Source organism: Corylus avellana, chromosome 1, assembly GCF_965113065.1.
Source record: "Corylus avellana chromosome 1, dhCorAvel1.hap1.2, whole genome shotgun sequence".
NCBI lineage: Eukaryota > Viridiplantae > Streptophyta > Magnoliopsida > Fagales > Betulaceae > Corylus > Corylus avellana.
The window spans coordinates 11,435,403-11,456,434 of NC_142490.1; the positions used below are offsets into that span (position 1 = coordinate 11,435,403).

Genomic DNA, 21,032 nt, shown 5'->3' on the forward strand with positions numbered 1-21,032 from the left:
CTCTCTCTCTCTCTCTCTTTTTAATCTTTAAAGTTGTAACTTAACATCATGAAAGCAAAATATAATGTAACAAGTTAAGGAAATGATTAATCTTATCTATATTATCATTTCAAAATGCCGAGTTAAACTGTAATTAGAGTTTTCAAAAATCACTTATAAAAGTTCGATCTTATCTCATAAAATAAAATACCTATAAATTATTTTATAATCAATTTCTTTTTATTTTTAATAAGTTTTATAATCAATTTATTTTTACTTGATAATTATGTCTTCAAAGTGGAACAACTTTACCCTAGGAATTTGTTTTAACTCTAATTTTACCAAAAGTAAAAAGTAATGACAAAATGCGCAGTAGCATTTAGAAAGTACCATGAAATTTCCAAGATATTACGTACGCATCTCCACCGTGCAACAATTACTCAAATGACGCCTATACCCCCTGCCGATTTCTTAGCTACAAAGGTCTCCTTTTTTCTCATTTTTCATTTATATATATATATATATATATATATATATATAATCGAAGACTGCAATTGCATTACAAATACCTTACCAATCCTTTCTTCGTCTCTCTCTTTTTCTGTGTCTCTGAGTGAAAAGGTGAAATTGAAAACCCTAAATCATTTGTTTTTTTCTGGGCGTCCAAGCAGAGCATTTTGGTTTCTTTCTTAGCTTGTCCGTCCTTGAGGAACATGAAATCTGTGTTCACTTGAGTGGTGGTGGTAGTTATTCATTTTTCGCACCAAAATTAGTTAAGAATTGAATAAAGAAAAACAATTGTTTTTTGTTTGCTATGTTTTTTTCTCGAGAACAAAACAGGGGATAAGTGGTTTTTTATTTTTTATTTTCATGTTTTTTTGCGTTAGTATGAATTAATTCGTGGGTGTTGAGTTAGACCACTCTGTTTTTTTTTTTTTTTTTTTTTTTTTTTTTTTGTCGTTGTTCATTTTGTTGATTATTAGTAATTTGGTGTTTACGGTATGGGATTCTCAATTAAATGCAAGAATTTGTTTTTGTTTTGTTTTTTTTTGATTTGTTTGCAGATTGGAAGTCCTTAGAAATGGGTTTCAACTTTGTTTACCGATGCTTGCAGGAGGTATTTCCAAAGGTATTACTCTCACTACATTGAAGCATTTGGTATATCAATTAAATAAACAATTTAAGGTTTCACTTTTTTTTTTGGGTTATCTATACCAATTTGTTCCTGGCGTAAAATTTCGTGGACGTTGAAGTTTTTGATTAAATAGAATGAGATATCATCAATTAAATTCGTTTGTGGATGAGTGAAAAAGAGTGGCTTGGGAAATTTCTTTGAACCTTTTTTTTTTCCTGATCTTTTAATGACCTTGGAAGCTTTAAATTCTAAGTATTTACTTATTTTTTTATTTGATGATGAAAGATTTTGCGATTGTTCTTCACATAGATTGTCTTGTGATCAACTGTAATTTCCCCTATGGTTATACGGGATATTTTTCCTGTCTAATCTAATTTTTCTACATTTTTTTTCTTCCAATTTCTGACTGAAGACATGTTTTGCATCTCATTCTGCATAGGTTGATTCTCGCTTGCTGAGGGCTGTTGCTATTGAACATCCCAAGGATGCTGATCAAGCTGTGGATGTTGTTCTTAAGGAGATCATCCCTTATTTGTCCGGTCAGTCCACCAGTCCTACTATTTTTACCGAGGATAATGAAGGTATGGTCTACTGTTATTGAAAGTCACATCCCTTTACAATTTCTGGAATTATGATTCAGTTGATTGTTGTAATTGTTTATTTTTCACAATTCTTAATTCATCTTGTGTTACGTCTGCCAATAGATTGCAGTTGGGTTTTCTCTCTTACTTTCCTTACTTTCTTAATTTGGTTAAAAAATGGTTGCCATTAGATTTGGTGAATTGATTTGATCAATTTATTATATATTACATTCTGAACGTGCAGTTGAATCTGAGGAGCAGATGGACTTGTTGAGCCAGCAGCAGGTCATTGAAAAACCAGACGTGGGACCTTCTTCAGAACCACTTCCAATAGATGGTGAGGCTGCCAAGGAGACAGATCATACAGGCAGTGTCCTTCATGCTGATACAACACCTCTGGTTGAGGCGCTGAATGAATCTTTGGTTTCAGATTTCTATGATGCGAATGACGGTAATGATCAATCATGTGTATATACAGAAAACGAGGAAGTGATTTTATTGGGGAAGGCTCAAGAAAACAGTGCCAAAGTGGGGTTGAATCAGATTGTCCCTGCGACATCAAATGATCAGAAGCAAATTTGTGAAAATACCAAAAGTGAAGAATTGATTTCTTGGGGAACTTCTAAAGTTGGGCCAGAGCTGACCCCCCCTGCCATGACAACCTCTTCAGTAAATGGATGGCAAGAAGATCTGGAAAATGATTGGAAAGATTTTGACTTTCCTATGGCTGATAACTTTGATGCGGACCATGCGGTTATTCATGGAGAAAGCCACAATGCAGAATCGTGTTCTGATAGCACTGAGGTGAGAAATGTTGTGGCTCAATTGGTTCTCCTATCTATTGAAGGGCATACTCCAGTGGCTGGTGGCTCTTCAGATATTACTTTGAAGCAAGACTCTTCTGTTAGCGAAATGAGTGATCTTGAAGATGAGCCTAAAAGGGACACCATGGTTACCCATTCTGGCAAAGTATGTAAAATTGATCTTCTTGAAGAGATTATTGAAGATGCCAAGAATAACAAGGTACTATTAGATTTACTGCATTCTAAGCCTGTGAATTTTAAATACTGGCTGAAGCCTTTGACTTAAGTAAAATTCCAACTGTACTGTTTGTCATGACTCATGAGCAGTACATCAAATCTAATTATAGTTAAACTTGATTCAATAAATGGTAGCTAGTAAATGTTGCTTCCTGATATTCTTTATGTGCAGTTTGTTTTTACATTGAAGCTTGCAAGATGTATTGATTAATCTGTTTGAAAGTCGGTTGATATTGGATTTTTGTTGCTTTTCAACGCAGTAATATCATTTTCAATGCTTCTCTGCATTTCTGTATAAGCAGTTGGAGGAGAGTCCTGTAAATTTTCTCTCTCCTGATTGGCAGCCAGTTGTATAATACTCTGCATATGGCTATATTCCAATCGGTTTGTTTGCCTAGTTAAATTCAAATTCCTTGAGGTGATGAAGATACTTGATGTTGTAGCACCTTGCTGTAGGGTTATATATAGCCAAACCTTCACCAATGCAAATCATAAACTGGATTGTAGCTCATGTACCCTTCTCTACTTTGAGAAGTGATGAAGATTTTTAATTCTTAGATTAGTGATACATACACAGGTAGATGATAAAGCAGATAAAGAATAGAAGTGAGGATCTGAGGAGATTTATTAGATAAAAATTAAGTATAAACTATTGCCTTTGCTTATCTCCTCACAGAATAGGAGAGAAGGCTATTTTGGTGGTTGAATGTTCAAAATCTGTGATTTGTGTTCATTTGTAAGGGTCGTTGGACTTCCACGAAAAATTTGACTACAACCATGTTTTTCTTTTTGGTGGTTACATTTAGTGAAATGTGTTGCAATCTTACCTTGAAATATTGAATAGGGAATGATGCATAATGTGACTGTTGACCTTCGGGTGTACTTTGACCAAGAGTATGATTCTGGTTTGGTGATCTTTCAGCTTGTTTTGAACAAGCTGGGTTTGGATGATTTTGGGTGCCGCAAAGTCATCTATACAGAATGCTAGCTCTATTTAATGCATCCAGATATTTTGAGTAACATATAAGTATATAAGTGAAAAACATTTCTTCCCTTCTGCCCCCTGTATGTTATAGATATTTAAATTGAAAATAACTAATTTCATTTCAATGGTGCAGAAAACCTTATTTTTGGCTATGGAGAGAGTGATCAACATGATGAGAGAAGTGGAACTTCAGGAGAAAGCTGCTGAACAAGCTAAAGAGGAAGCTTCTAGGGGAGAGTTGAATATTCTGATCAAGGTGGAAGAAATGAAACAGATGTTGGCACATGCAAAGGAAGCAAATAACATGGTTGTGAAATACTAGATAAAATATAGAATTTAGAACTACAGATTTTCTGAATTGGTCTGTTTTTCAGTTAATAATGATAAAAGCTGAGCCTAAATCTGTACTTTTGCAGCATGCGGGAGAAGTGTATGGAGAGAAGGCAATTTTAGCAACTGAAGTGAGGGAGCTTCAGTCTCGCCTGCTCAGCGTGTCTGATGAAAGGGATAAATCCCTTGCAATTCTTGATGAGGTATTTAACATTTCGTTATATTTCACAGCCAATACTGTTCCTTGTTCTACAACTAGTTAATGCTCACTAATGTAATTGATGTTTACTTACTCATGCATTTATTTGTTTGACTCTGAGTATTATTGCCTGCTTTTCATTTCTTTAGTAAGAGGGTGGAAAAGGGTGAGGAGATAGACACACAGATAGAAAATTCTAGCACCCTTTTCTGATTTTTCCTGAAAGGGTGAGGCTTGATATAAGATTCATCTCACTTTCCCTTTCCCCTACCCTGTACCAAAGGATGTTAATCCTCCTTTTTCCTTGCTTCATTTTCTATCATTGCCACTGTGTCTGATTCTTAAACCTTCACGAGGTTTATTTTACCTAAATATGTTATATGACATATTAATCCACGCTGCTGAAGGTTTCTTCTAAAAGTCAGAAACAGCCAAGAAATGCAAGAAAGGGTTTGTTTGGCAAAACTTTTTAAAGGGTGCTTTTTGCTTTTTGGTTGTGATGTGACTGATATAAATGTGAAAGTAGTTTTTAGTGTTTTGAATTGTTTGTTAATGCTTTTGCTTTTTTGCTAAAAAGCGAAAAGCTACCCTAATAAGTGTTGCCAAACGAGCCCGTTAGCTTTACATTGTATCCTTGACCTAACTCAATGTAATTGATTTTGGTTTCAACTCTCCAAACTAAGGTTCATGTAACCCTATGTGTATGTGTATGTGTGTGTGTGTGTGTGTGTGTGTAATTTCAGTAATACTACCCATGGATGATGATAATTCTATGTAAAAGTGTCTGAAGGGAAATGTAATCACATTGAAGATTTTGTTTCTTTTGGATCCCCCCACCCCCCCCCCCCCCCTCTCTCTCTCTCTCTCTCTCCAGATGCACCAAATTCTAGAAGCACGACTAGCCATAGCAGAAGAGTTGAGGAAAGCAGCCGAGCAGGAAAGGCTAGAAAAAGAAGAGTCTGCACGAAATGCTTTTGCTGAACAAGAAGCTATTATGGAGAAGGTAATTCAGGAGTCAAAGATGCTAGAACAGGAGGCAGAGGAGAATTCCAAGGTAGCAAACTTTTTCTACTCACCATGGACCTCTTCAAGTAAATAGGAATGACAATAATTTATGACTTAATCAAATTGTGCTTTATTGCAGTTACGGGAGTTTCTGATGGACCGAGGTCGCACTGTTGATATTTTGCAGTAAGTTTGTCTCTGTTTCTTTTAGATGAATCTGTGCCTCACTGTTCAGACACTCAACAGTGGTTCTCCATCCCTATCCAAAGTGATTGACGTGCTAAATATTTTGAACATTAATAAATACTCTCTCCCTCCCCCCAGAAAAACTGGTGTGTGTGAACATGCGCACACATGCAGAACATGGCAGTTGTAATGATGCATTCAATGTTGCTTGGGATATTCCAAGTCTGTGATACATTGTTGAAGTCGTATATATGACACACTTGGTTGTTGTAGGAAAGTTACATTTCTTTAAAATTTAGTGCTTTGCTTTTGTTATTTCACATGTTAGTCAGCATCCTTAATATGGGGTCAGATTAGTGGTTGCATTGAGCACATAATTTTTTTTATTATGTTTTTATTTTTAAAAATCTCCACTCTTTATTCTTCTCACTGAATTCTTGTCCTTTTTCTTTGGCAGTGAATCTTTTTCCTCTGCATTGTTTGAACTTAATTTAATGCTAGTATCTACTTAGTTGAACCCTGAATGCAGAACATGTTATTTTGCATTTTTACTTTTCCGGTTTCTGATTTCCCATTTTTGTTTTTAAATGGAAACATTTGTTGAGACACACATTCTTGTTTGAGTAAAGCCTCATTTGTTGAGACACAAATTCTTGTTTGAGTAAAGCCTCATAATTGCAGTATCCCTTGCTGCGAATAAACATATATGTATCAAGGTTTTTGTATGTATCTGTTAAGCTCTTTATTTATGTAGTTATTTCTCTTTGTGCAGAGGAGAAATTTCTGTTATTTGTCAGGACGTGAGGCTGTTGAAAGAGAAGTTTGATGACCGTGTCCCATTAAGCAAATCCGTTTCTTCGAGCCAGACTAGTTGCATCTTAGCTACTACTTCTGGATCATCCTTGAAAAGCATGGCATCTGATTTGGTTCCTGGGCGCAGCTTAGCTTCTTCAGGCTCATCCCTCACTAGTGCGGTACCTGAGCAAGGGGAGTCATCTGAGACCCCAAAGAAGACGAGTCCAACATCCTCTGTTCACAGCCCATCAATGGGAAGCGGAGATAAAGAGGAAGCAGCCAGAGCTGTTAAAGCGCTTTTGGATGAAGGGTGGGATTTCTTTGACCAAGATGCAGAATTGGACAACTGAGGTGCATCATATATTGTCAATACAAACAAAATAAAACTCATGAGCCTTCTTTACAAGTTTTATTTGTAGTGGTCAGCTGTCTACCTTTTTTCAATTTCGTTTCCCAATTAGGATTTTCATCTTAGTACCTTGGATTATATATAGTATATTGGTGGCTGATTACTACTTCCTGATTTTGTTTGTACAGTGCAAATGAAAAAAAAAAAAAAAAAAAAGAAGCAATAAATGGAAAATTCTATCAGTCTTAAGATCTCCATACCTGTTTATATGGTTCCTTTTAATGTAGCCACAAATGCATGCTAAGACTGCATGCACAATACAAGTAGTTTTGGTAGTGAAAGCTGATGTTTTTCTACATGAAATATAAATGAATGTTTGATTTTTAGATATTTCAAGACCAAATGGAACGGTGTATATGATGTCACATTATTTGGACATTTAAACGCATAAACCATGAAAATTGAGAGAATTCTATTTTAAGTTTAGGCAAGTTTTAAGTACTGATAATCGATTCTTTCACGACCCTTTTTTAAGTGGCAGTGTAGGAACCCCGTTTCTATTACCTACTAGAATCCGAGCAGCCTTTGACATGGTGCTGCAACACTAAATTTCTATGGTCCAGAAATGGTGGATTCAATCATGTGTTGCTGTCGAATTCTTAGCCTGTGTTGTCCCATTCAGACTCGACGTGTTAGAATATATGATATGCCCCACACTGCCCTACTTCAATAAAGTCCTTATCTTTGCCAAGTGAAAAGTCACATTTGATTTTATGGATTGTATATTGAGCTCATCAGTAATTGGGTATCGCTCCCTACTATTTTAAAGAAAATGAATGGGTTTCTCCTAAAGGCCTGTTTGGTCCAGATGCGATTTAATGGACCAGTAAATTCATTTACACGACCAAGCAAAAACTGTGCCAATTTCTTCTAAGAAGTCTCTCTTGCTTAAACTCTCATATCTCATGGCTTAAAACCCGAATCAGTCAAATTGATAAGATGCTTTATCAACTAATGGATCAACTAAACAAATTGCCAGGCCCTAAACTCTCATATCTCATGGCTTAAAACCCGAATCAGTCAAATTGATAAGATGCTTTATCAACTAATGGATCAACTAAACAAATTGCCAGGCCCCAAAAGGAGAGGATGCGTAGAAGAAAAAAACAAAAAAAAAATTTGCTTTGCCCAAGTCAAAGACTTTCTTCAATCAGATCAAAATTGAAGTTGATGAAACTTGTGTAGGAACTGCGACCTATGTTGTGGTAATTGGTACAAGAAGACCCATTTAGGCAATAGCAGAGTTGACTGCAATATTCCATCTTTAATACACCCATTGACTGCTAAAAGATAGCTAGATTTGGCAGAGATACTGATAGGGATAAGATTAGGGTGACTATGTTTAGTAATTGAGTTGGAATTTGGGGTTAATTAGGATTAGAATTTATTTGAAATTTTATCATTTTAGGTGTTCTCCCGCCTTAAATAGAGTTTTGTGGTCTCTCCTACCTGCAAGTTAGTGGTCACCGGATTAAACGTTATAGCCTTTGAAAGTGAAGATGCAGAAAGTCTAAAACATAGTAAATGTGCTCTATACATTAACAAAAACAAAACAAAGACATGTTACAGATTCGGCTTTGTTCCTATAGTACACTTGTATCATACATATATCTCTCTGCCTTCTAACCAAAAAAACAGCAACTCTCTCTAGGTTCAGTCATCCCAACAAAGGAGAGTGACTGTACATCTCCATATGATGTAAAGCCGAGCTCGCTGCTGTCGAATTTGCCTCGAACACCTCGCCCACGGCCGGAACTTCAAACTTCTTGTGGAGAATGTGTTAGCTGCCATGTCTAATGCTGCAAGGTGGAAGAAGAGGTTGAATGTTGGTGGGTGAAGTTTGCTGAATTAAGTTGTAGTGTGGTTTGAATGGGGGCAATGGAGGTTGGGGGTTATATAGGGGGAGCAGTGGAAGATATGAGAGAATCAAATATGTGGTGAGTGACAGATGTTGGTCCCTGGTTGGGGCAATGGTCTAAGTAAGATGACAAAGCAGAGGTATTAGCTTGTCTCCACATGATGGGGACTTACCATCAACTCTTGCTTATGGAGGGTCACCCCTGTCTAGCATGGATGCAATGGACGCATGCAAGTTTCCTTCAATAATTATAACCATATCCATTTTTTTTTTCCTCTTCTTATTATTCCTATTTTTGCAAATCCTACACCTAATGTAGTTGGTGCATGCCTCTAAGTTCTAAGATATTTATATTAAGGCGTCGGCATCTCCGAGGGAGAGCGTGTGAGAAGGAGGTCGATCGCATACTGTGTAGGTCAAGAAGAAGCTTAAATTCGAAAAATAGTTTAAATCATTTTATGGAAATTAAAGAATGTTTTCTTAGTCAATCTAAATGTTTTCAGTTTGACTACGATTTTTAGTCGTATCAAACGCCGGAAAATAGGGAAAATGTTTCCCATAAAATATTTTATGTCGAAACAAACAGAGCTTAAGATTTAAAAATAAGCTGAGACTACTTTTTTTTTTTTCCCTGATTATAATTTTATTTACATAAGTTATTATTGCGTGTAATTTCTTTTTCACATGATCATGAGCTTATTATTACTGGCTTTTAAATCATCACATAAATCATCAATTATTATTATTATTATTATTATTATTATTATTTTGAGGTAAACAACTAATTATATTAGATTACAAAAAGGGTAGTTCATAAAAGGTATAAATTTTTAATACTATGGTTCTCGTGAGGTTGTAACAACATTAATTTTAATGTGACGTGGATAGTAGATGTCAAAGTGGATTAAATAGTAGGATATTAATTAATAATATTATCACAAAACTTGGGTGTTTCATTGATGGGAAGCTATCATTTATAAAAGAAGAGAAATGATGGGTTAGAAGTGAATGAGGACCATCATCTAAACTAGCCAAAAACCCCAACCTGGATGTTCCATCAGATTAGCTGGCTCATTCATGTTGACCGTATTGAGGTGTTGCTACAATCAATCTAGTTGGGCTTATGGATTGGGGCAATTGTACCCTCACAAAACTCCATTATCACGTGCATAATGTCGTGGTAAGTTTGTCCACGTCAATCCGACACGCCGGCCGGCCACTTATGATTGCCGGCAGTGACAAACCAGTTCAATGTCATTTCCATGCAACTTCATGGCCCCACCGGTCCTCATCCGTCTTTCACCCAACACCGATGGTTGACCCCTCGGTGCTATAAGGCTGAGACATGTTGACCCCAGTCTGAGGCACCCCTTTTCAAGTTACTTGGTTTTGCAGAGAGGAACGTGTGCTCCGGCTCTCTCTCTCTCTCTCTCTCTCCATGGACCACTACGTATGAGAGATTCTATTTCAGGGGCCGGCCTGCCCACGTGCCGAACCGTTTCCTATTGGTGAGTACAATTACCGTGAGATTGACGGTAACTTAAATAACAATTAAGGATCAGATGAGAGATTGTGATCTCGTCATCATAGAAGGCTGCATGCCGTACACGTGGTGTGATGATGATTAGGGATCAGAGAATAATTCATATGATACCCAGATGAGAGGCGTTGGCAACATTATACGTACGTACATGAGTACAAAAAATGGAAGTGGGAATATATATATATATATATATATATATATATATATATATATATATAGATTTGATGCCATTAGCATATAATCATCGGGGCACTTCTCTCGCCAGACGTTAGAGTGGTATTTCTCTTCGACGCTCTGGTTCAATTGATCTCAATGCAATCTTTTCTGTTGTAGCATTCAAGTTCTTTTGTTGTTATCGCTGCAAGTAACTCTCCAAACAATTCATTTTTTGATCTTAATACAATCTTTTCTGTTATTACATTCAAGTTCTTTTACTGTCACTGCAAGTGACTCTCCAAGCAACTCATTCATTGGACAACTTAAGAAATTGTTAATGACTCCTTTCTTGACCTTCGGGCCAATAACTTATTAAATTGGGCAAATTCGTTGACCTATTTCTATGTTTTTAAAGTTCTTTTTCGAGCACTGTATTAACTAAATTGGGGATGTTTGTTAGCTCCCACCCCCTCCTCATGTACTTTATTTAATGTCAATGTAATTTTATCTCAATTACTCATTTGTTTAAAAAAAAAAAAAAAATTAAAAATTTTTTTTTTTAAAAAAAAACATACATAATTATTGACCAAACAACCATTCTCTTCCACCAACAGATTTGGTCTCCTCCTCCTGAGAGACTTCCCTCCCCCTTCGAGACTCGAGAGCCCTTCATCTTTCCTCCATGAGAGTTTCAAAAAGGAGGAGATTCTCCTCCTCCCTCCCCTTACTTCCCTACTCTACCCCTCTTCTATTTCTTTCTTTCATTTTCTTTTCTTTTTTCCTTCTTCCCTTCTTCCCTTCTCTCTTTTTTCATTGTCATTGAGCCCACCACTCTCAGTCCACTGCCACTGCCACTGCCACTGCCACCGACACCAACCCCAACCTCTCCTCCGCTCCCAGCCTTACTCCCGCCATCCCCTCCCTCGCGCGTGTGCTTTCTACGCATGACAAAGGCCTTGGGACTCGATCTCTATGCCCCTCACCTAACCCGTCCGCCCATCCCCACCTTGTTTTTTTTTTCTTCTCCATGCACCTACCACACACAAGCCTCCCCCTCCCCCTCCCCCTCCCCCACACGCCCTTGCTCCTCCATGTCAAAGTTCCACTTACTTGCCACCACAAATCTCACCTCCTTTGGCTCAACCGCAGGGTTCATCTTCCCACCATTGGCTGTGAAACCACCTATTGTGGTAGCCCTTATCTTCATGCACACTAAGATTCCTTTGGATTGGATTTTGGCCTATTTCCAATGTCCTAATGTATCCACATGCATTGGACTGGTTAGGCAGGAATGATTGTAGGAAGCCTTACTTTTGCTACTTTTTGTATTTATCCTTTGATGCAATGGAAATCTCATCTTGCCAAAAAACAAAAAAACAAAAAACCATACATAATGATTCGCACTTCTATTAAAATGCTATTTAAGCCATACAAAAACTTAGCACTTGGCAATTACAATAAACACTTGACATAGAGGAAATAACGCGTCAAAAAGAAAATACAGATATCAAGACAAAAAAATATTTAACAATAATCAACAGCAGAGAATAGTGGCGCCAATATACATACACCATTTTATTGGTGTCTATAATTAAACATCTTCATACGATCACAACAGACTTCTGAAAGTTTCAAGCAATTCCCAATGCTTTTTTGATGTCAGCCTGTGTCAAACATAACAATGAATTGGTAGAGAATGAGCATACTTGAGAGAGAGAGAGAGAGAGAGAGAGAGTACCTCAATGGACAGAGGAGCAGTGGTTGTGCCATAGCGTTCGATGACATTCCCTTCCTTATCCACCAGGAACTTGGTGAAATTCCACTTTATCCTAGAGCCCATAAATCCAGTTTTACGTGCTTTTAAGAACTTGTAGAGAGGCGCTGTATCTGGTCCATTGCAACGAATCTATATAGAAAATAGAGTAGAGATCTATTGTTAACAAGTGAATTCAAGGTACATCACAGATTGCAGCTATCTCACTTGGCAAGCAATAAGCATGGGTGAACAGCCATCATGGATGGTACAATCATAAAGGATGAATATAAGCAATTTCATAAATGAAAGGTAAAACATGTAGTTCTCATGTCATGCCAACTTCTACTACTCTCTCCATGAAGCAGAAAAACCATTTTTGGAACCATTGCATTAGTCTCTGAATCTGGCTTTAAGAGTCTGATCGTACAGTCCAGTGTCATTAATTTGCTTTGGACCCAAAAAACTGAACTTGGCATCTAGTCTTTTACCCTCTGGAATTAGGAACGAGAATGGAAAGAAAAATTGTTAAAAGTAACCGAGCAAGGAAGAGAATTTGTTAAGTAGCTTCATGACTTCTATTCTGTTTAGTGGTTGCTTCCAATGCCCAATAAAGCTTGATTGTCAACTTCTCAGAAACCTCGACGTATGTAATACATTCCCAAGATTCCCAAAATCATCTCCAATGCTTCACCAAATAAAAGAAATCCAAATTAATCCGATATATTTCAAAATATTTGACAAATCCCAAACATAGAATTGTAGACTAATCCCTAACAACTTCTGAACTTCCAACATGAAGGAATGAACTTATATTCTTAGCAAGCAGCTCTTTTCTCATTCTCACATCTATATTTGGTTTGTACCAGATTATGTTCCATATCTATAGAGTAATGCGCCAGATAGGAATCATTCAAATCTCAACAGTTCCTAAATCTGTGCACTAAAAGCATATAGCTGTACTTCCCATTCTGAATTCAGATGATACCGAAACCAGCTCAATTCTTCCAATTTGTGTAAACCATTAGTTATGGCAGCAGACAGTAATAATCATATTATGGTTGGAAAGACTTCAGAAAACTTATCCCCCGGGCACAGTCTTTCATAATCAATGCTAACCGAATGAAGAGCAACGTGTAACAAAATGATTACACCAATAGAAGACAAGGCAATCCACCCTGTCATGTATGGACCCAACATCACAATATGGTGAGCCATGTAGCTGCCAGGCAGGTAACCAACATTTGTCTTCAAGTACATCACCTGATCACTTTGAAAAGAACCAAAATGAAAAAACAGAAGGGTTTCTGAAAAAATAATCAGATAAAACTGTTCCATTGGTTGAAAGCTTCAAGGCTGGCAAGGTGTGCCGATTTTCATTTTGATACAAAGTGGAGATACAGCCCCCCACCTCATCAGCACAGGATGTAGGTTTTACCCCTGAAGTCAGGGCATTAAGCTGGCCCAACCATTACTGGGCCTCCTCCTACTTATCAGTGCTCAAGGCCAAAGGTAATTACACAAAATGGAAGAATTGAGCTGGTTTCGGTATCATCTGAATTCAGAATGGGAGGGACAGCTATATGCTTTTAGTGCACAGATTTAGGAACTGTTGAGATTTGAATGATTCCTATCTGGGGCATTACTCTAGATATGGAACATAATCTGGTACAAACCAAATATAGATGTGAGAATGAGGAAAGAGCTGCTTGCTAAGAATATAAGTTCATTCCTTGATGTGGGAAGTTCAGAAGTTGTTAGGGATTAGTCTACAATTCTATGTTTGGGATTTGTCAAATATTTTGACAAATCTTTGGCACAAATCTTTCTCCCAAAAAAAATGTCCCTTTGGCATAAATCAAAACAAATGAGTGATGCCATCCATCTCAAGCAACGGATACCAATCGACATATGTAACAATCATGCTGTCACAAAAGAACTCTTTGAGGTAACATGTGCCTCCTCCAAAACAGAACTTGCAGAGAAAACTGACTCGGGAAAGCTTCTAGCATGCAAAAGCAACTACTGCAACTATGGAACCTAATCTCAACATTCCAATTGCTGGGTAGTGCGTATAAGGAGGCAGAAAGTGGTCTAGCAACCGCTTCTCTCTTTCTTAACTCTAAAAGATCAACCTTAAAAAAAGGACATTTTCAAGGGCTCTAAACCATAAAGAAGTGGATATAGGCATACAATCTCATTTATGCTTGATACAAATAATTTTACCAATTCTCTGTATTGATTGGGAAAGGAAGTTTCCATTTTACTGCCCAAGTAATAATTAATTAATTATCACTCAAGCTCTCTCTTTCAGTTCTTAATTAAACTCACTCTCTTTCAAGAATTACAGAGTAAAGCTAAAACCTTGATAAATTCACATGAACTTTTAAATTCATCTTGCAACATTTGACAAAGAAGAGAATTAGCTTCTAGCTCAGTTTTTTTTGGAAGTTCCAAAAAATTGCTTTCTTACAGAGAACATATTTTTCTGAAATGTGACACCAAAAAGCTATAATTATACTTCAATTTGCAATCCACACCTAAAGCAGCCAGTGTGTATTTGTGTGCTCGCACATGTGCGATACTGATATCTATTCAGAAACGCACATGATATATATATATATCCAATTACCTTTTGAAATATTGGATATTCAGCTTTGTATCTTGTGCATGCAAATTGTTGGGCGTCCTCGCTTGTCCCAGGCTCTTGTTTTAAAAACTGATTGCATGGAAATGCCAAGATCTCCAAACCTGCAATCACCCAAGACAATCAACAGCAAACAAAGTCAATATAAACTAATAAAAACGATCTACAGGTGGTCTAATGCATGAATCCGATCACCTTAACAAGCCATAACAAAAACTATGTATGAGAGTTGTGATGTGATAACACAATAGTTTCCCTTAGCAATGCCAAAAAATAAAATTAAGGCATTTTTACAGCAATATTTTGATGTTGCTATTAATTAACAAGCAAAATCTGACATGGATCTTTGACAAAAAACGAAACTAAAGCAGAATACTTCATGGGATTCTCATAATTTCTCATAAAAATAGGAAAAATCAGCAAAATCGATTACGGGTGGATCACAAAGCTATTTACATACATTCGTAGGCATATATAGATATCAGATAAAAAAAATTAATATAATGAACACAAACCTTTGTCCTTGTATTTGTTGTAAAGCTCAGTCAACTGGGTGTAGTTCGTATCTGTAAATCCACTGTTCATTCAAAATCAACCAACCCATATAAAATTAGTTAACTGAATTCAGACCCAAATCATAAAAAAAAAACAAAATCCCAAAGAAGCAAATTAAGGAAAGGTGAAGAACCATTTGGAAGCAACGTTGACCACAAGAAGGACCTTCCCTTTATAAATGCTGAGTTCCACGTCCTTACCCTTCGCGTCCTGCAAAATTTTCCATCCAAAAAAGATCCCAGTTGCAAAAAGTTCAAAAAGGAAGGCGATGTGATGGGGTTTTTGAGATTGGATTGAAGACAAAATCATTACCTTGACAGTGAAATCATGGATGGATTTCTCCTTGACTGACTGAGAAGCACCCATTTTCTCTGTGGCAAAAAGGGTAACCTTTTTCTTCTTCTTCTTCTTCTGTTGAGTTACTATTTTGGGCTCCGATTTATTGGTGTTTCCTTTTGGAGTTTTGAGCAGCAAGAAGAGGAGTACGGCTGAGGATTAAGTTGAGGAGCTTGATTTGCTCCGTGGCTCTAAAATTTTTCAAATTTTTAGTCTTTTCACCGATCATTAAAAAACCAACAAAAATCCATTGTTGTCGTCTACCTTAATCAAAACAAAATACAAATAGGTAATTAAAAACAAATGTATTTTGACCCTCTGGCCTATTCCAGCAAAAATAAAAATAAAAATATTAATTCTCATTAAAATATCCATTAAAACCCCACTGAAGAATGCTATATATTATAGACATAGTGGTCATGAAAGATTACTCTAGTATTTTGTCGTGAATAAAGAATGGTAAAGAATCCTTTAGAATGTGATTAGCTAATTATCTTCAACCTCGAGTGATGAAGTATTTGAAAGTTTCCGGCCCACTAAGTTTTGCTTCCTATTTTGCAATAATCATTAATAATAAGCCTTTGTTGAAACCACTTTCTTTTTTTTTTTTTTTTTTTTTTACATGTTTAGACATTTAACTTCCGTTTTATGAGGCGTGGTTTATAGCCGATTGAACTATCACTTGAAGACAAAAATTGATATTCTTTTCTTTTCTTGTTTAACCCAAGGAGGAGCGAGACATAATAAATCTTTCCTGAATTTTAATGCAGCATTAATTTTTATCAAAGAAATTTCTCAATTCTAATATAACATAATAAATCTCGAAAAATATAAATTCCAAAAAAAAAAAAATTACGTTAGACTCTGAATTATCACATATTTTGAGACGACTCCCATAAATTTCAAAAACTTTCAATTTAACCTCATGAACTTTTAATTTGATACAATTGACTCCCTTACTCAGCCGTTAACCCCTAACAGAAATGACTAAAAAGATTAAATTACTCTTCAATTTTTTTTAAAATTTTTAATTTGAAATTAAGGATAAATTTAGAATTTTATTAAAAAAATATTAAGGGTATAAAGGTCATTTTATTACTTTTAACGTTTAAAAATTAACAAATAGAATACATTGTATTAAATTAAAAGTTTAAGAGGTGAAATTAAGAGTTTTTAAAATTTATGAGAATTTTCTAAAAGTACGCAATAATTTTTTTTTTTTTTTTAAAAAAAAGAAAACGATGGTCCCCACCCGGGTGCCAGAACTAACATGTTAAGTTGGGTGGGCCGACATTAAATCATGCAACCCACGTTACAAGTACTCTTCACGCATTTGCAGCAACCAACAACCTTATTAATTTCAATCACGCCTCAAAGAGAGAGTCCTCTTAATTCTTTTAATACACAGATATTATTGGAACAAATGAAAAAACAAACCAAGAGTTTTGAATCTTATAATTTGGCTTTATTATTGTTATAATTTGCATTTGCAGAAGAGATGACAGAATAGATATATACAGAGCTGGCATGCCAATATGCCATTCTTTTGAGAAGAGTACTACATATTTTAAATTTTTTTTTTAAAAGTTAGTTCTCAAATGATGTGTCACAAAGATTTATTATTTTGGAAAATGTGTTATCAACTCATAGGATGATGACACATCATTTGAGAAACAATTTTTAAGAAAAAAATTTGGGATGTTTAGCATTTCCTTTCTTCTGAAGATCTGTACCTTGCAACGCAAACATCAATGGCCCAGAATAAATAGCTGATGCCTTTGAACAAGCCGCAGAACCCAGATTAAAAAATGGGTCGATACCTAAACAACCCTTTAGAATTTTCTTTAAATTTAAGATTTTTAAATTCATAAATCTCAGTCGTTCATTTTATCTAAACATTTAAAATAAGTCATTTAATGAGGAAGTTACCCTCAAGGAATTTAATAAGCCATGTTTCATCTTCATTAAATGCTGAAACATAGCTTATTTTAGACGCTTAGATGAGATGAACGGCTGATATTTATAAATTTGAGAATCTCAAATTTAAAAGGAATTTTAGAGGATTTTAATCCAATGTGATTAATATATATTTAACATTCCAGGGGAATTGCCAAGACCAACAAACAATTCCAGGTGAGGAATTTATTGGCTTCTGGTGTTCGGACTCCACTCATCAAGATGTCTGAAGCCTCTTATCTTTATTCTGCAAAGCTTCTTCATCAACCTGTTGCTCAAGCATACACTTTATAAAATAAGCACTTGAACACAAATAGAAACGCTTACATATACAACAATTCTCACAAAACAACCCAAACAATAAATAATTATAGACACTTAGAGCCCCCCCAAAAAAAACAATATTGAACAGTACCTCAATCACATAGAACTCTGATTTGGATAAAAGAACCCAGGTTCGAAACTATCTTGAATTGGATGAAAGTAAGGTTGTAGGCTAGATTTGGTTGACAGAATGGCACACCAATTCTCTAATATGAGTGAGAGAAAGGTCAAGCACATAAAGTCTACTAAGTCCTCCCTGTGGGGGTAACTATTCAAGATAGGAGCAACCCCCTAAAAGAAGAGCACAAAGTTGACCAAATCGAAGTAGAGAAAAAGGCAATGAGCGGATGCAGATTTCACTCATATTCAGGACCCTGAGTGCTTCAAATCCTTGCAAAAATTTCTCAGGAACTCTATTGAGGGGACGATTACCTTGTAGTAGCAAAGTGGAGGCCTCTGAACATTGTACCACACAATCTGGCAGCCTTATTATCTTGTTATTTATAAACGAAACTCTTTTAAGAGAATATAATAACTTGACAACTGAAATCTCACTGAAGCTAATCCCATAATGAACAAGGGTTTTACATCCATCCTCAGATGACGAAGCAATCCATATAGCAACATCATGAACAACGTCATGCATTTTTACAGTGTCTTCACAAGCACCATCTTGCAACAAACAAGAATCCTTCAAATTTTTAATTAAATGAATTACACAATTGAATGAATCCCCATAGTTTTCTTGCTCATCCAGCAAACCTTCAGCTAACCAGCACCGTGCGAGTTCACTTATCGCAATTGAGAAGTCCTCTGAAAACAAAGAGCAATACAAGAAACAATATTTTCTATTTTTACCTTCTAACAAGTCATAACTCCACTTCAATGACTTATAGATCTTATCTGCAATATCTTCGTAATTCATTTAAGGCATATTTCCACAGTTCGACCTTTGTCTTTTCTCTCATAGCAGCTCCTATAGTGACAAGGGCCAAAGGCAATCCGCAACATTCTCTAGCAATTGCTTTTGCAAATGGTCTAATGTGTTCCAAATTAGTCAAATTCCCTGCATTTCTACTAAACAATTGCCAAGATTCTTCATCATTTAAAAGAGCCACTTTAACTTGAACATCAGTCATCATGTGCCTTCAAGCATCCAAAAATTGAGTTGTCAATATGATGGTAGAACCCTTATGATCTTCAGGCTGTGGGACACCCAAATCGTCCAAATCATCGGACAATAAAGTCATAATTTTGGCTAAAGTCTTTGATGATGTTGTTTGATCTTGAGTTGTTGGTCCAGGAATGTGCTCCACTGCTCTGGGCATTGAATGATTGACAGCCACAGCACCACAATGTGAACTCCCAGCTTCTATGAGTAAATGCACCATTTCAATTTAGTCCCTCGTTTCTAAATCCCAAATTAAAATCCTTTTTTTTTTTTTTTTTTCGCAAATATAATTTAACCACTTCCTTGTGTTTTTGTCCAATTTAGTAATGCTCGTTATTCCATGTCAACATTTTTGCCACCTCACTTCTAGTTGTGGCAACATGCAGTCACCCCAAGCATAGGGGTTGGCCCGCGCAAGCCACCCCAAACAGTGGGAGCAAGCGATTGGGATGGTCATCTCCTCCCATGCGAGGTGGAGGGGGGCATTTTTATTTTTTATTTTTTAGATTTAACTTTTTTAATAAAATAAAATATTATTTTTTAAAAAAAGTATGTGGCCAAAACGCTACATCAACATTAACGAGCGTTACTAAATTGAATGAGAAACTCATAGTAGTTAATTGAAACTTGCAAAAAACTTAAAAATTCGAATTTACAAACTAAGTACATTGAAATGAAGCTCTTGAGGGATTAGGGATGTAATCGAGCTGAGTCAAGCTTGGCCCCTTTGAGCTTGGCTTGAGCTTGAGTCTTCCTACTCGAGCTTGGCTCAATAGTTTTTGTATGGGTTCGAGCTCGGCTCGAACTCGGCAGAGAAATGCAAAACAAGTTTAATTTTTTTAAGCAATTTTGACCCTGTTGAACAAGTCAACAAACAATTTTTTTTTTTTTTTCTCAAATCCTAAGCAAATCTTAGCCTAAAACAAGCCAATACAAGCATCCAACCAAAGTCCCCTCAAAGCAAAAAATCTTCTTCCTTTTCAGTTAACAATAGTAAAAAGGAATGTGGGAGAGAGAAAACATGCTCATCCGATTCTCAAGCTTTCTCTAGAAGCTTTTCTTGGAGTTATTTGTTGAGTTTTAATGCTTGGTTAGTTGGTTTTGCTCCGTTAGCAACAATCATAAAAAAATCTCAACCCTACATTTCAATAGCTTTCCTTAACAACCGTTGGATCAGTAATCCAGCAGAAAGTTATATATATAACGTGTACGTATAATATATTTAAACTCTAAAAAAATGTCTATTATATATACTGACTAGAAAAAATAAATATATGGTATGGCATGTTCTTAAAAATATGTTCAAGCTTTGTTTATTTAATAAACAAACTGATCCTAACTCGAATTAACTCGAGTTGAGTCTGAGCATTTTCATGAGTATCTCTGCTCGCTTACAGCCCTATAAGCCCTATAAGAAGTAAATATAATATTTCCCTTTATTTTATTTTATTTTTATTTTTTGGCTTTGCTTATAAATGATTTTAGCTTTCATCAAACTAAAAACTATAAACATCAAGAAAAATGCTAGGTTTACTAACAAATTTTACAAAAAAAAACTTTTCTCTTCCTCCTTTTTTCTAAGCAACCAAATACAATATCAGATCCGAACAAAAGCTCACTAGAAATCAAGCAAAATATCAAGGTGCCGATCAAGTACCTCTTGATATGAGGGGGAACTGCGGCGATGAGCCCATTTTTACATTTGCTTATAAAGTTATTTTTTGTTGTTTGGGGCCATATCTCTGTCTCGCATTCTCAATCTAATCTTCTTGTCTTCCTAAAGACAAACAAAAAATAGTTCACCAACTAGTCACTCCTTAATTTCTATTTCTCTCTCTCTTTTATTACTAAAGACAAAGAATAAAGAATGAGACTAGAGGAGAGTAGAGGAATTCTTCTTTCATATTTCACTTACGAAAAAACACCTTACAAAGCCTAATAAATATAGGCATACAGAGACAACAAAAACTCATCTAAGTTGATGCTTCTGTTGAAAAACTGAAAAGACACATCAGTTGAGAAAACTAAAGGAACTTTATGACTTCTACACTTAAGAAAACTAAACCTTCTTACGCTTGATTTGTTGAGT

General features: G+C 35.9%; 3 protein-coding genes and 1 pseudogene across 4 annotated transcripts; 1 reads left to right on the plus strand and 3 right to left on the minus strand.

Annotated features, from left to right (window-relative positions):
- The first annotated feature begins 400 nt into the window (after window positions 1-400).
- On the plus strand, window positions 401-6,755 carry LOC132171297 (ELKS/Rab6-interacting/CAST family protein). Of its 2 annotated transcripts, none has more exons than XM_059582582.2 (9): window positions 401-462; window positions 1,044-1,108; window positions 1,554-1,695; window positions 1,940-2,718; window positions 3,854-4,027; window positions 4,137-4,253; window positions 5,124-5,303; window positions 5,394-5,440; window positions 6,213-6,755. In XM_059582582.2, the coding sequence occupies exons 2-9, from the start codon at window positions 1,061-1,063 to the stop codon at window positions 6,583-6,585; spliced, it is 1,860 nt and encodes a 619-aa protein (XP_059438565.2). In that variant the 5' UTR covers window positions 401-462; window positions 1,044-1,060; the 3' UTR covers window positions 6,586-6,755. The 2 variants fall into 2 exon arrangements, with proteins under 2 accessions (XP_059438565.2, XP_059438564.2); XM_059582581.2 differs by lacking the exon at window positions 401-462 and adding an exon at window positions 515-600.
- A 1,407-nt stretch (window positions 6,756-8,162) lies between these two features.
- On the minus strand, window positions 8,163-8,495 carry RTFL14 (ROTUNDIFOLIA like 14). The gene has a single exon (XM_088512396.1). It carries the CDS (start codon window positions 8,433-8,435, stop codon window positions 8,298-8,300), a length of 138 nt encoding a protein of 45 aa, XP_088368522.1. The 5' UTR covers window positions 8,436-8,495; the 3' UTR covers window positions 8,163-8,297.
- Window positions 8,496-11,588: 3,093 nt separating this feature from the next.
- On the minus strand, window positions 11,589-15,689 carry GPX5 (glutathione peroxidase 5). Its single transcript, XM_059582379.2, has 6 exons — window positions 15,469-15,689; window positions 15,290-15,366; window positions 15,117-15,178; window positions 14,587-14,705; window positions 11,940-12,107; window positions 11,589-11,865 (listed from the first exon to the last, which is right to left on the minus strand). Exons 1-6 carry the CDS (start codon window positions 15,520-15,522, stop codon window positions 11,833-11,835), a joined length of 513 nt encoding a protein of 170 aa, XP_059438362.1. The 5' UTR covers window positions 15,523-15,689; the 3' UTR covers window positions 11,589-11,832.
- A 1,976-nt stretch (window positions 15,690-17,665) lies between these two features.
- On the minus strand, window positions 17,666-19,163 carry LOC148587939 (disease resistance protein At4g27190 pseudogene; annotated as a pseudogene).
- Window positions 19,164-21,032: the final 1,869 nt, after the last annotated feature.

What these genes read in the sequence shown, in the direction of transcription:
- LOC132171297 (XM_059582582.2), top strand. Translation starts at nt 1,061, where the DNA reads ATGGGTTTCAACTTTGTTTACCGATGCTTGCAGGAGGTATTTCCAAAG. An exon ending in CAAAGGAAGCAAATAACATG is followed by an intron (nt 4,028 to 4,136) that starts GTTGTGAAATAC and finishes GTACTTTTGCAG; the next exon opens with CATGCGGGAGAAGTGTATGG. An exon ending in CCCTTGCAATTCTTGATGAG is followed by an intron (nt 4,254 to 5,123) that starts GTATTTAACATT and finishes CTCTCTCTCCAG; the next exon opens with ATGCACCAAATTCTAGAAGC.
- RTFL14 (XM_088512396.1), bottom strand. Translation starts at nt 8,435, where the DNA reads ATGGCAGCTAACACATTCTCCACAAGAAGTTTGAAGTTCCGGCCGTGG.
- GPX5 (XM_059582379.2), bottom strand. Translation starts at nt 15,522, where the DNA reads ATGGGTGCTTCTCAGTCAGTCAAGGAGAAATCCATCCATGATTTCACT. An exon ending in TCCATGATTTCACTGTCAAG is followed by an intron (nt 15,367 to 15,468) that starts GTAATGATTTTG and finishes AAAATTTTGCAG; the next exon opens with GACGCGAAGGGTAAGGACGT. An exon ending in CAACAAATACAAGGACAAAG is followed by an intron (nt 14,706 to 15,116) that starts GTTTGTGTTCAT and finishes GGGTGATTGCAG; the next exon opens with GTTTGGAGATCTTGGCATTT.